The 12,898-nt window shown below is 37.9% G+C and overlaps 1 protein-coding gene and 1 pseudogene across 1 annotated transcript; both read left to right on the top strand.

Annotated features, from left to right (window-relative positions):
* The first annotated feature begins 505 nt into the window (after nucleotides 1-505).
* On the top strand, nucleotides 506-1,757 carry LOC126588971 (uncharacterized). The gene is made up of 4 exons (XM_050254139.1): nucleotides 506-584; nucleotides 756-835; nucleotides 1,225-1,447; nucleotides 1,642-1,757. Exons 1-4 carry the CDS (start codon nucleotides 506-508, stop codon nucleotides 1,755-1,757), a joined length of 498 nt encoding a protein of 165 aa, XP_050110096.1.
* A 9,524-nt stretch (nucleotides 1,758-11,281) lies between these two features.
* Nucleotides 11,282-11,388, top strand: LOC126591670 (small nucleolar RNA R71; annotated as a pseudogene).
* Nucleotides 11,389-12,898: the final 1,510 nt, after the last annotated feature.

The following is a 12,898-nucleotide window of genomic DNA, read 5'->3' as shown; positions in this document are numbered from 1 at the left end:
ATAAAACTCTCATCTCAGTTGTGTTGTACGTAAAATTTGGGACATAATATCAGTGCAAATAGTAGTGAGACAATAACTTTTCTTTCTGAAATATTAACAAACTATGCGAACACAAATTAAAAGTAGAATATTATCCTTATCCTTCTAAAGCCCAACTATTAGACCACTTGTTATTATCATCTCGGAAATAAAGTGCCAAAATAGCTAGTTGTCTTATTTTGTCTTCTGAAATTTACACTTTGTTTTATTATCCTTGGTTAAATCAAACTAATCAATGTTGCTACATATATACTCAGCATATCCTGAAAGCGAAATGATCATATCACATCATTGTCTTGATCCTTTGGCCAAAACTTCATTTTTAGCTCCAATTCTAACACATAAATCAAGGGCTCGTTGATGTTATAAATGTTGCAGTAGTACAGAAATTCTCTTAGACTCAACGCAAATAATTATTTGGAAGAAGAAGAAGAAGAAGAAGAAGAAGCACGCAGTTTGCTAAGTGATGGAGATTGGTGGGAAAATTGGGTTGGTTTGGTTTTCTCTGGGGATTTTCCTTCTATTTCAAAATGCTCAGGCCTTCAGTATGTATTAATTCTCTTCTATTTCATCGTTATTTTGCAAATGATCTGAAAAATAAAATTGTGAAAAAACAGATATATATTTATAATTTATATTTGGAGTGTAAGTAGCATGCATGCAAAACGCAAACTCTGAATTATTTGTACTGATGAAATGTTTGGTTTAATTTTCAGATAAAACAGACCCTACAGACAATGTAAATCTAAGTCCATTCTATGCTTGGGAAAGTGCTTACTACTGCATGAACAGAACAGTAAGCTCACGTACACACAGACATGCATGTATTACATCTACGAAGTTTTATTAACATGCATGTATACATATATACACACACATTCGAAGTTCTATTTATTGGTTATTTGATCAACAAAAATTTATGGTCAGTCATCCTTAAATGTGATAGCAATGGTAGAAATTTAAACAATAAAAGCACATCTACTTATGGTGACCGTAGTTTCCGTGATCAACCAGTGACCAAAAGAGCATCTTGTGTTGTCTTCTTTGAAAAGACAGAGAGGAAAGTGAGAGAGGAGGGGAGGAGAGGGAAGAGGATTTGGAGGGTTGAGAATCTTATACTCTTTTCACCTAAATGAAGCAACCTAGAACAAAAAATTTGACCTGTTTGATGGGTGTTTTAATTAGGCACCTTCTCAATGTTCGGCAAAGGGGCAGCTGACATTCTCAGGAATAGTGGACGTGGCCGCAAATGAGTCCAGAGAATACTGCAGCTCAGGTTGCTCAGCACACGCCTTGGAGGTTCTTAAATGTATCTACCTCTGCAAAAGGGACTTCTGGTTTCATAACAATGCCACTGTGCATGTCCTCAACACAACCATCACTGAGGGATGTAAGAATAATAATTCAGGTATTCTTTTCTAGCTATATATCAACTTACACAAGATATATCAAGAGAGACAGAAACATTATCTTACCCGAATATGAATTTGAACCATTAATCAAATTAATGTTGCCTTAATTAAATGTGTAGTTTCAATTCATAGTTTGACAATATAGTACCGTAAAAGAGAACATTATAATTGGGAACTGTTGAAAATGCAGCTATTTCGACAGTGGATTACAAAAGCAGTGGCATGAAGGTGTTCCAAAAGATGCACGTACCATTTGTTGCATCACTCTCAACCTTGGCCTTCATAGCGACATCCAACATCATGTGAAGAGCTTTTCCTTGCATGCATGGACATGGAGACAGAGGCACGGCCATCTCAATAAGGATCAACAAACACTTAATTACTTCTGCAACTGTCTCAGAGACTTTTTTTGTTTCTACTTATTTCAATTCTTGTAATATAATCGCGATTAAAGATCAATAAACCCATAAAAGTTTACTCTGTGTGACATTCAAATTTTATATATATACTGATAGCGATTTTACCACTTGTAAAACAAAGGGTTAAACCATAGAAAATTCTTGCAAGAGAACAAGTGTTTGTAGTATAGAATGGCTCAAGCAAGGTCGATCTCCTCAGGGACTGATATAAACAATTTACGAGTTTTTTGTGTATTTAACTTATTTAACTCTAAGAATTACACTAATTTGACGAAAATAAATATTACTAGATGTAAGTTAAACAAATATCTAAAATGGGAATTGGTTTATAGGAATAATGATTCAACTTAAACAAAACAAGTAAATAAGGAAATTCAAGATAAAATAAATGATTTAAGAAAAATAGATTGACAATATGCTAGAGTTCAACCTTTACCAACAACACTCATACGTAGCTATTCCAATTGCTTAAATAATTGAAAACACACATGCTTTGAAGGTTGGATTTTCCTTGTGTATATTTTACTTGTGACATTCAAGCTAAAACGCATACCACTACATGCAACTTATCCATGACATTTGGATTAAATATAAACATGAGTGATTCATTAATCTTGGTGAAAATCCTTTTGTTAAACCATATAATCCCTAAGAGCATGATATTTACCTTAGGAGAGTATAATTCTCAATCACAAGAAGCACAACCAATTTTAACGTGACATTCGTTCAAAATTGCATCCGATAACTTTTCTAAGCATCCTAATGGTGTTCAAGCATCAAGGTACATAGATAGTTTAATTCAGTGATTGAAAATATCAAAACAAACATGTAACAACACTTAAGCAATTGAAAAATAAAACTACGTATTCATGTTGCGGCTCATGGCCTCACTCTAGCATAATAAATTAGTTACACATAATTATGTTCATACATAAGAAATTATCCATAAAAAAATAACAAGAAAGAAAACACCCGATTTTAATTCCTCTTCTGCTCTGCGTCAGTCTCTTCCTTCTGCTTCTGCGCCTCTGCGCAGTCCTGCGCTCCCATCTCTCTGCGCTTCGTTTCTCTGCGCTCTCCCTCTCCCCTCTATTTTCTGCCCGTCTGCTTCCTCCTCTATTCTCTCTGCCTTGAGTCAGCCCGTGTCTGCCTTGCCTTTTTGCTGCGTCCATACACATGTCCTCCACTCTTGCGCACTGCCCTCATTTCTATTATTTCCGTTTGCCTTTCTTTCCACTCCCTGTTTTTTCTCCATTGTTTTCTCTTCAGTGTCTCTCCCACTGCCCTTTTATTATTCTTCTTTTTATTCCATCAGTCTTCCACTCCCTCTTTGTCTGCCGTGTCTCTCCCTCTAACAAAAAGCAGCCATTTTCAATTCCATTCTCTCCATTTTGCTTGAGATTAATCCTAAACAAAATTAACTGTATATTAACACAAGATAAGGTAAAATGCCACAAGTTTAACACAAAAACATCACAAAGACTTTAGAAATGGATGATATAAATGCATGAAATATATGAGTGATCAAATACCCCCAAACTTGCATTTTTGCTAGTCCTCTAGCAAAACAAAACACAAAACAAAACCACTCAACTAAGACTAGATTCAACAACTTAGTAGTCAACTTCTCAAATTCGATTTCAGAGATAAGTGCTAATCATGAAACAAACAACCAAGAATTAATCAAGAGCTCAAAACATCATCCAATAGTTAACCAAATTTCCTTCAAACAAAAACGTTGAAAAGCCATGTGTGAGCTAGCCATGTCAATGCAATTCCAAGCTCCTTTAAATCATCATATGCAAACATGTGAGTTTCTCACAAGACATACGCTCATTCACTCATAAGTTTTGGTTAACGTGTTTCACTCAAGTGATCTCATTGTACATGCCGCCATATGCTTGCTTGTCCACCTAACTCGCTTATCAATATTTAAGTAATACCTTGGATCAATAGGACTTTATTACGGTTGTAATGGGGCTAAAGGTGATAGGCTAATGAAAGAGAGGATATGGAAATAAATTTTTTTTGAGAAAGTACACTTTGGTAGTTTTCCAACACCTCAATATCACCCACCTCAAATTGAAAGCAAAATAATAAAACCTCGAGCACATGTTACTCCCCAAATTTAACTTTAAAATGAAATTTATACTCTACCGACACATTTTCAACAAATCAACACTCTCCAATTTTCATATATTTCATTTTTTTTTTCCTTTTTTTTATATTTTTTTTCTTTTTTTTTTCTTTTTTTTTTTCTTCTCTCTTTTTTTTTCTTTTTTTTTTCTTTTTTTTTCTTCTCTCTTTTTTTTTTTTTAATTTTTATAAAAGAAACAAATCTGCAAAAGCTACATCACCCATCAAATTCACATTTCATTGTAATACACATGCTCCATCCATCTTTCTACATAAATGAAACCCCCAAAACACAACCCATGTAATACTTTCTCAAAACAATAGGGAATTGATTTTTGTGTATGGGCTCAACTCCAATATTGGAGCAAGGTAAAGAGATGTGGTTAACAAAGAAATGGCTTAGTTAAAGGCTCAATGGGCTACTACAGATAAACATAGCATATAAGGTAGGCATGAAAGGCTCAAACGATCCAAAGATGGCCTATATCACTTCCAAGTTATTACATGAATTGATTAATGAATCGAGTAGTATAAAGCAAGTTCTAGAGATACATGTACAATGAGATCATACGCACAAGAAAGAATGAGATTGATGCATAATGGTTCAATCATGTATAGGCTCAAAAACTCACAAGGTTTACATAATCTCACATGATTCACATATGAAACGCTAAATTATGCTCAAGTTTCACATTGACAAGACTAGGCACATTTATTTTCAAGTTGATTTCGGGAAATCACAGTTAACACAAAGACAACGAAAATAACTTAGACTTTCTTGAAAGTAAGAAGGAAATTAAAAACAAATCTCATCATAGAATTTAGAAGTAGCTACAAACAACAATAAAAATGCAATTTTTTTTTTTAATAGAGAAATAAACTAACGAAATATATTTCCACCCCCAAACTTAATTATAGCATTGTCCCCAATGATAATGAAATGAATTTTTGAACAATAAGACATAAAAATGGAAGGAAAGAAATATAAAATGAAATAAAGACACATAAAGAAAAGGAAAGAACACACCAATTTGTGTAGGCGAGGAGAGCAAATGTGTGAGTCATTCTTCTCTGCTTGTTTCTTCTACACTTCACGTGCATTCTACTTTACCAGAAATCGTCGATAGATTGCCCGTAATTTCCGTAAAGTAGACTCTGCATGTGACAGATGTTGACACGTCTGGAAAAGCAGATTCCTCTCCGATTTCGGAGCTTGCCTCTTCGAAATCTGAGCTCCGTCGAGTGCAGAGGTTGCATGTGACGAGTACGGACAAATCTGGAACAAAGGATGGCCCGTGGTTTCTGAGCAAGCTCAGCTTTTGAGAAAGCGAACGCCGCTTTGATTTTTTTAGTTGGCCTCTTCGATATCTGGAATTGCCTCTTCGATATCTGAAATCCCATCGCGTGCTGATTTTTATAGAGGTATGCAGGACGTTCAAAGCACACTTGAATTTCTGCCTGTAAAAACTCCCTCTTTGCATTTCTACGATCTCGACTTGTCCGACCTCTTCTTTCTTTAACACCTCTGAAAAATGTCTGGCCCTTCCGACCGTCGTTTTGACTTGAATCTTGGTGAAGAGGCAGCTCCGCCTTCACCAGACAACATATGGCGGCCATCTTTCATATCCCCTACTGGCCCCCTTACTGTTGGGGATTCGGTGATGAAGAATGATATGGCAGCTGCGGTGGTGGCCCGGAACCTTGTCACTCCTAGGGATAACAGACTGCTTGCAAAACGGTCTGATGAATTGGCTGTTAAGGAGTCTCTGGCTCTCAGTGTGCAGTGTGCAGGTTCCGTGTCCAACATGGCCCAACGCCTCTTTGCCCGAACCCGTCAAGTTGAATCGTTGGCGGCTGAAGTAATGAGTCTCAAGCAGGAGATTAGAGGGCTCAAGCATGAGAATAAACAGCTGCACAAGCTCGCACACAACTATGCCACAAACATGAAGAGGAAAATCGACCAGATGCAGGAATCTGATGGTCAGATTTTACTTGATCATCAGCGGTTTGTAGGTTTGTTCCAACAACATTTGCCTTCGACTTCTGGGGCTGTACCGCGTAGTGAAGCTCTAAATGATCAACCTCTGATGCCTCCTCCTTCTGTGGCCCCGCCGACTGCTGAGGCCCCACCGACTAATGAAGCTCCTCCTAAGCAGCCTTTGTGAAGGCTCATTCTTGTATTTATCTGCTTAATGTTCCTTTCCTTTTTTTATGAATGAAAAAAATATCTTGCAAGAAGTTGTGGTAGAGATTGCAAAATCATTACCTGCATAAAGGAACAAAAGTAGGACTTAAACACAAATCAGAAAACAAGAGAAAAACAGAACAAGAACATTTAAAATTATTCAAAATAAAAATGAAAGATAGAAAGCTTGGGTTGCCTCCCAAGAAGCGCTTTAGTTACTGTCTAGAGCTAGACATTCTGTTGGCAGCTTGATTCAAATAACAGGTTCCTTCAAAGTGATGGAATCCTTAGCAAGATCATATGGAGACTCCTTGTATAACTTCAAGCGATGTCCATTAACTTTGAAGACAAAACCAGTTTGCATGTTTTGGATATCCACAGCCCCATGAAGATGGACCTGTACAACACGATATGGACCATTCCAACGTGATTTGAGCTTTCCTGGGAATAGTTTCAATCTTGAATTAAAAAGCAAAACCTTCTGGCCCGGTTGAAACTCTTTACGAAGGATGTGAGCATCATGAAATTTCTTGGTCTTATCCTTGTAAATCTTTGCATTCTCATAAGCATCATTCCTTATTTCTTCCAGTTCATTCAACTGCAGCTTCCGCTTCTCTCCCGCTGCTTGGTAGTCAAAATTGAGGTGCTTAATAGCCCAATATGCCTTGTGCTCCAGTTCCATAGGCAGATGGCAAGCTTTCCCATACACCAAACGAAAAGGAGACATCCCAACCGGTGTCTTATAAGCTGTCCTATATGCCCACAAAGCATCAGTAAGCTTTAAACTCCAATCCTTTCGAGATGAACTGACCGTTTTCTCAAGAATCCTCTTGAGCTCCCGATTAGATACTTCAACTTGTCCAGATGTCTGTGGATGGTATGGAGTGGCTATGCGATGGTGAATATGATACTTGGCACAAAGGGAAGCCATGGTACGGTTTAAGAAATGCGTACCTTCGTCACTGATGATAGCACGAGGTACTCCAAATCGGGGAAAAATAGTATTCTGCAAGAAACCTAACACCACAGAACTTTTGCATGTTGGAGAAGCTATTGCCTCCACCCACTTAGAGACATAATCAACTGCCACCAAGATGTAGAGATTGCCATGTGAAGACGGGAAAGGTCCCATGAAGTCTATACCCCAAACATCAAATAATTCAATCACCAAAATACTTTGTTGGGGCATCTCATTTCTCTGAGAAAGATTTCCAACTCTTTGACACTTATCACAAGCCTGGCAGCATAGGTATGCATCTTTGAATAAAGATGGCCAAAAGAAACCACTCTGTAAGATCTTGGCCGCTGTCCTTCTTGGTCCAAAATGACCACCACATGCATAGTGGTGAGCAAACTTCAAAATGCTTTCTTGTTCTTCAAAGGGGACACACCGACGAATGATTTGATCTTGGCAATGCTTGAAAAGGTATGGCTCATCCCAAAAGTAGTGTTTTACAGTGGAGAGGAACTTCTTCCTTTGTTGGTAGCTGAACTTTGATGGTATTTCTCCAGATGCCAAATAATTTGCGATGTCAGCATACCATGGTACTTGATGAGTAACCGCTAGAAGTTGCTCGTCTGGAAAGCTCTCTTGCAGGGGCAATGAATCTGCCTCATCAGTGCTTGCATTTACTAATCTTGAGAGATGATCCGCCACAACATTCTCACGTCCCTTTTTATCTAGGATCTCTAAATCAAACTCTTGCAAGAGAAGGACCCATCGAATCAATCGTGGTTTGGCCTCTTTTTTAGACAATAAGTACTTGAGAGCAGAATGATCAGAATACACAATGACTTTAGCACCAACTAAGTACGATCGAAACTTTTCAAGAGCAAATACCACTGCAAGTAATTCTTTTTCCGTAGTGGCATAATTCAGCTGAGCATCATTCAAAGTGCGGCTGGCATAATATATAACATGGGGGAGCTTATCACGTCGCTGACCAAGAACAGCACCCACAGCGTAATCAGAAGCATCGCACATGAGCTCAAAAGGAAGGGTCCAATCTGGAGCTGTTATAATTGGGGCTGATGTGAGAAGATCCTTCAATTTGTTGAAAGCATCATGACAATCTGCATTAAAATCAAAACAAGCATCTTTAGCAAGTAAATTACAAAGGGGACGACTAATTTTGGAAAAATCCTTGATGAATCTTCGATAAAAACCAGCATGTCCCAAGAAAGATCTCACATTCTTCACAGAAGTTGGTGGTGGTAATTTGACGATCACCTCAATCTTTGCCTTGTCGACCTCTATTCCATTGCTTGAAATCAGATGTCCTAGCACAATGCCATGCTTAACCATAAAATGGCATTTCTCCCAATTTAACACAAGATTAGTCTCCCTGCATCTTTCCAAAACCAAAGACAAGTTATCCAAACATATATCAAAAGAATTACCAAAAACAGAAAAGTCATCCATAAAAACCTCAACAATATTTTCAACCATTCCAGAAAAAATACTCATCATGCATCGTTGGAAAGTGGCAGGGGCATTGCACAATCCAAATGGCATTCGTCTGTATGCAAATGTACCAAAAGGGCATGTAAATGTTGTATTCTCTTGATCCTCAGGGGCAATTGGAATTTGGTTGTACCCTGAATACCCATCTAAGAAACAATAGAAAGAATGACCAGCTAGTCTCTCGAGCATCTGATCAATGAATGGCAGCGGAAAATGATCATTTCTAGTGCTGTTATTGGGCTTTCTATAGTCAACACACATTCGCCATCCGGTGGTCATCCTTGTGGGCACAAGCTCATTATTATCATTCTTCACCACATTAATACCAGTTTTCTTTGGAACCACCTGAGTCGGGCTCACCCATTTGCTATCTGAGATTGGATAAATGATACCTGCATCGAGTAACTTCATCACCTCAACTCTTACAACTTCCTTCATGATTGGATTTAGACGTCTTTGAGCTTCAACAGTTGGTTTAGTCCCAGCCTCCATAAAAATCCTATGCATGCACAAAGCTGGACTAATGCCTTTTATGTCAGCAAGTGTCCACCCCAGAGCATCTTGATACTTGCGAAGAACTCTTAGTAATTTGTCTTCCTCCGTGTCATTAAGATCAGCAGCAATAATAACAGGCAAGGTCTCATTCACCCCGAGATGAGCATACTTGAGGTGGCTCGGCAGTAGCTTGAGCTCTAACTTCGGAGCTTGCTCACTTGAAGGAATGAGGGGCTGCTTAGGTACTCCAAGACTTTCATAAACATGTCGCCACCTTGGATTATGAATTGGTGCACTATCCAATGCAGCGATGACGTCCACCACATTTTCTTCCATAGATAAAGTAGCATCATGGTTGGTGAGGCAAGTTAACAGCTCATCATTAGATGATCGTGAGGCAAAGTTTGCATGCACAATCCCATCCAAAACATCAACACGAAAACACTCTTCAAGTTCGAAAGGACGCTTGACAGCTTCAAAGAGTTTGAATACAACTGACTCTCCTTGCACTCTTAAGGTTAAAGTACCTGCTTCCACATCAATAAGTGTCCGGGCGGTGGCCATGAACGGTCGGCCTAAAATGAGAGGAACTTCCTTGTCTTCCTCCATGTCAAGTACAATGAAATCAGCTGGAAGATAGAATTTATCCACTTTAATAATCACATTTTCCAGAATACCCAAAGGATAGGTCACGGACCTATCTGCCAATTGAAGACTCACAGACGTGGGCTTGAGTTCTCCTTCACCTAATTTTTGAAAAACAGAATAAGGCATAAGGTTAACACTTGCTCCTAAATCAATCAATACTTTATGAAAATCAAGACTACCAATAGTACAAGAGATAGTGAAACTCCCCGGATCTTTCTTCTTGGGTGGTAGCTTATGTAAGAGGACAGCACTGCATTGCTCAGTTAAAATCACCTTCTCATATTCCAAGAACTTTTTCTTTTTAGAACATAGCTCCTTCAGAAATTTGGCATATGATGGAATCTGTTTAATAGCATCTAATAGAGGCAAATTAATTTGAACCTTAGCCAATGTCTTCATGAATTCAATGCATTGTTGATCCTTGGAACGTTGTTGCTGCCTTTGTGGAAATGGCAAAGGTGGCTTGTATGGTGGCTTGTCAGAAGGTGCAAATAAACTACCAAGGCCTTTTTCCTTGTTTGCATTAAAGTTGGGTCGAGATTGCACATTGTCACTTGCACTAGGATCTGGAATACCTGCTTCAGAAATAGCCTCTGACCGAGACTTTGCAGCTAATGGTGCACTTTCAGTAAGCTCTTCTTCTTCCACTTCGGCTTCATGGTGCACCACTTCTCTGTTGTCATAGCTCTTGCCACTTTTCAATGTCCGTATTACCTTGCAATGCTCCATCCCTCTTGGATTTTGCTCAGATTGGCTCGGGAACTTTCCTTTCTCTCTTTCATTGAACATGGTAGCAAGCTGTCCAACTTGAGTCTCCAAATTCCCCACTGATGCCGTGAGATTCTGAATGCTAGTTTGTGTGGATTGGACAAAATTGTTGGTGGTATTAGAGAGAGCAGACATATGTTGAGCTAGCTGTGACATTTGGTCTTCAAGAGATGGTTTCTTAGTCTCACTAGTTGATTGGTAAGACTGTTGGTATTGACGTGGCTGTTGGTTGCCACCCCAACTGAGATTGGGATGGTTCTTCCACCCAGGATTATATGTATTGGAATAAGGGTCACTTCTGGGTCTAATGAAATTATTCACCATATTCACATGCTCTTGCACAAGCTCAGGGTAGCTATCCTTGTTGGGGCATTGAGTGATGTCATGAGTTGTCGCACTACAAATGATGCACGGTTCTTGGGCATTGGGCATGGAAGAAACCTGCATTAAGGTAGCAAATTTGGCATTAAAATTATTTTCCATTTTAGCAATTTGAGCAGAAACATTAGGATAACTCTGAGAAATCTCAAAAACTCCCCTCTTTTGTGTTTGTTCTTCTGTCCATTGTTGGGATTCAGAAGCCATCATATCAAATAACTCAAATGCTTCCCTTGCTGATTTTGACATTAATGACCCTCCAGCAGATGCATTCACGTGACTCTTGGTGGTGGCATTGAGACCATCATAAAATATGTTCATTTGAAGGTTAGAATCAAACCCAGCATGAGGACATTTTGTGTACATCTCATTATACCGTTCCCAAGCTTCATGGAAAGACTCGTTCGGCTTTTGAGCGAAAGCCAATATCTCTTTCTTGAGTGCAAGAGTCTTGGATGAAGGAAAAAACTTATTGAGAAATCTTTCTTGCAATTCTGCCCATGTTGTAATGCTATTGGCAGGCAGAGAATGCAGCCACGCCTTGGCTTTGTCCTTCAAAGAGAACGGGAACAAACGTAACTTGATAGCTTCAGAAGAGAAACCTCTGATTATGGTGTTGTCACATGCCTCAATAAAATCAACCAAATGCATGTTGGGATCACTGTTTGGCAACCCATGAAAGGATGGCAATATGTTGAGGATGTGAGGTTTGATTTCAAAGGATGTCCCATCTTCCACATCTGGATATATAATGCACCTCGGCACTGCATTGATTCTCGCCGCCAATGAATTTCTTAAAGGTTGACCTGCTGCAGGTAAGGCTAGGGCCATGTGTGCAACTGGTGTCAAAGGTTGGAAAATAGATGTGCTGCTCTCAGGATCACGGAACAAATCCTTAAGAAAAGTATCACCAAGGTTGGAATCTTGTGCTAAATATTTTTCTCTAGCTAACTTCCTTGCAATTCTCTCTGGTTCAGGGTCGTAAGGAATAAGCACTTGATTCTTGGACCTTGTTCCAATCACCATATACTACACCTGAACAAACAACAGAAATATTAAGCCACAATAAAAATAAAAGTAAAATAAATAAAACTTAACAGAAATTAACTAAACAACAAAAAAGAAAAAGAAAGTAAGTAAACCTAGATGAATTAAAAACACAATTTATGCAAATTGGCAACCACTAGTTAATTAAACGAAGACAAAAAAATCTCACACCACACATCCACTACACTTAATCAAAGATCAAAACTCAACTAAATTAATTGCTGTTTTTTTTTTTTAAATAATAATTTTTTTTTTTAATAATATGTGATTTAAAACAGAAATTTGTGAAAGGGATACATAAACAGATTTCTAACGCAAATATACAGCAATATTACGGTACCAAAGTTAATCAAGAAGGATTCTTAAATAAATTTTTTTTATTTTTTATTTTTTTATTTTTTTATTTTTAATGATTAATAAAAATAAGACACAAACATAAGCATAAGAAAAATAAACACAAAAATTCGGGAACTGTTGGCACAGTCCCCGGCAACGGCGCCAATTTCTTGATAGCGATTTTACCACTTGTAAAACAAAGGGTTAAACCATAGAAAATTCTTGCAAGAGAACAAGTGTTTGTAGTATAGAATGGCTCAAGCAAGGTCGATCTCCTCAGGGACTGATATAAACAATTTACGAGTTTTTTGTGTATTTAACTTATTTAACTCTAAGAATTACACTAATTTGACGAAAATAAATATTACTAGATGTAAGTTAAACAAATATCTAAAATGGGAATTGGTTTATAGGAATAATGATTCAACTTAAACAAAACAAGTAAATAAGGAAATTCAAGATAAAATAAATGATTTAAGAAAAATAGATTGACAATATGCTAGAGTTCAACCTTTACCAACAACACTCATACGTAGCTATTCCAATTGCTTAAATAATTGAAAACACACAT

The sequence above is a fragment of the Malus sylvestris genome, chromosome 11 (assembly GCF_916048215.2).
Source record: "Malus sylvestris chromosome 11, drMalSylv7.2, whole genome shotgun sequence".
Taxonomy (NCBI): Eukaryota; Viridiplantae; Streptophyta; class Magnoliopsida; order Rosales; family Rosaceae; genus Malus; species Malus sylvestris.
Note: the sequence above shows the minus strand (reverse complement) of the source record. Positions and strands in the feature narration are given on the sequence as shown.

Excerpts from the sequence above, each read along its gene's own strand:
- LOC126588971 (XM_050254139.1), top strand. The coding sequence starts at position 506 with ATGGAGATTGGTGGGAAAATTGGGTTGGTTTGGTTTTCTCTGGGGATT. Across the intron at positions 836-1,224 it reads ACTACTGCATGAACAGAACA|GCACCTTCTCAATGTTCGGC; the intron begins GTAAGCTCACGT and ends TGTTTTAATTAG. Across the intron at positions 1,448-1,641 it reads ATGTAAGAATAATAATTCAG|CTATTTCGACAGTGGATTAC; the intron begins GTATTCTTTTCT and ends TTGAAAATGCAG.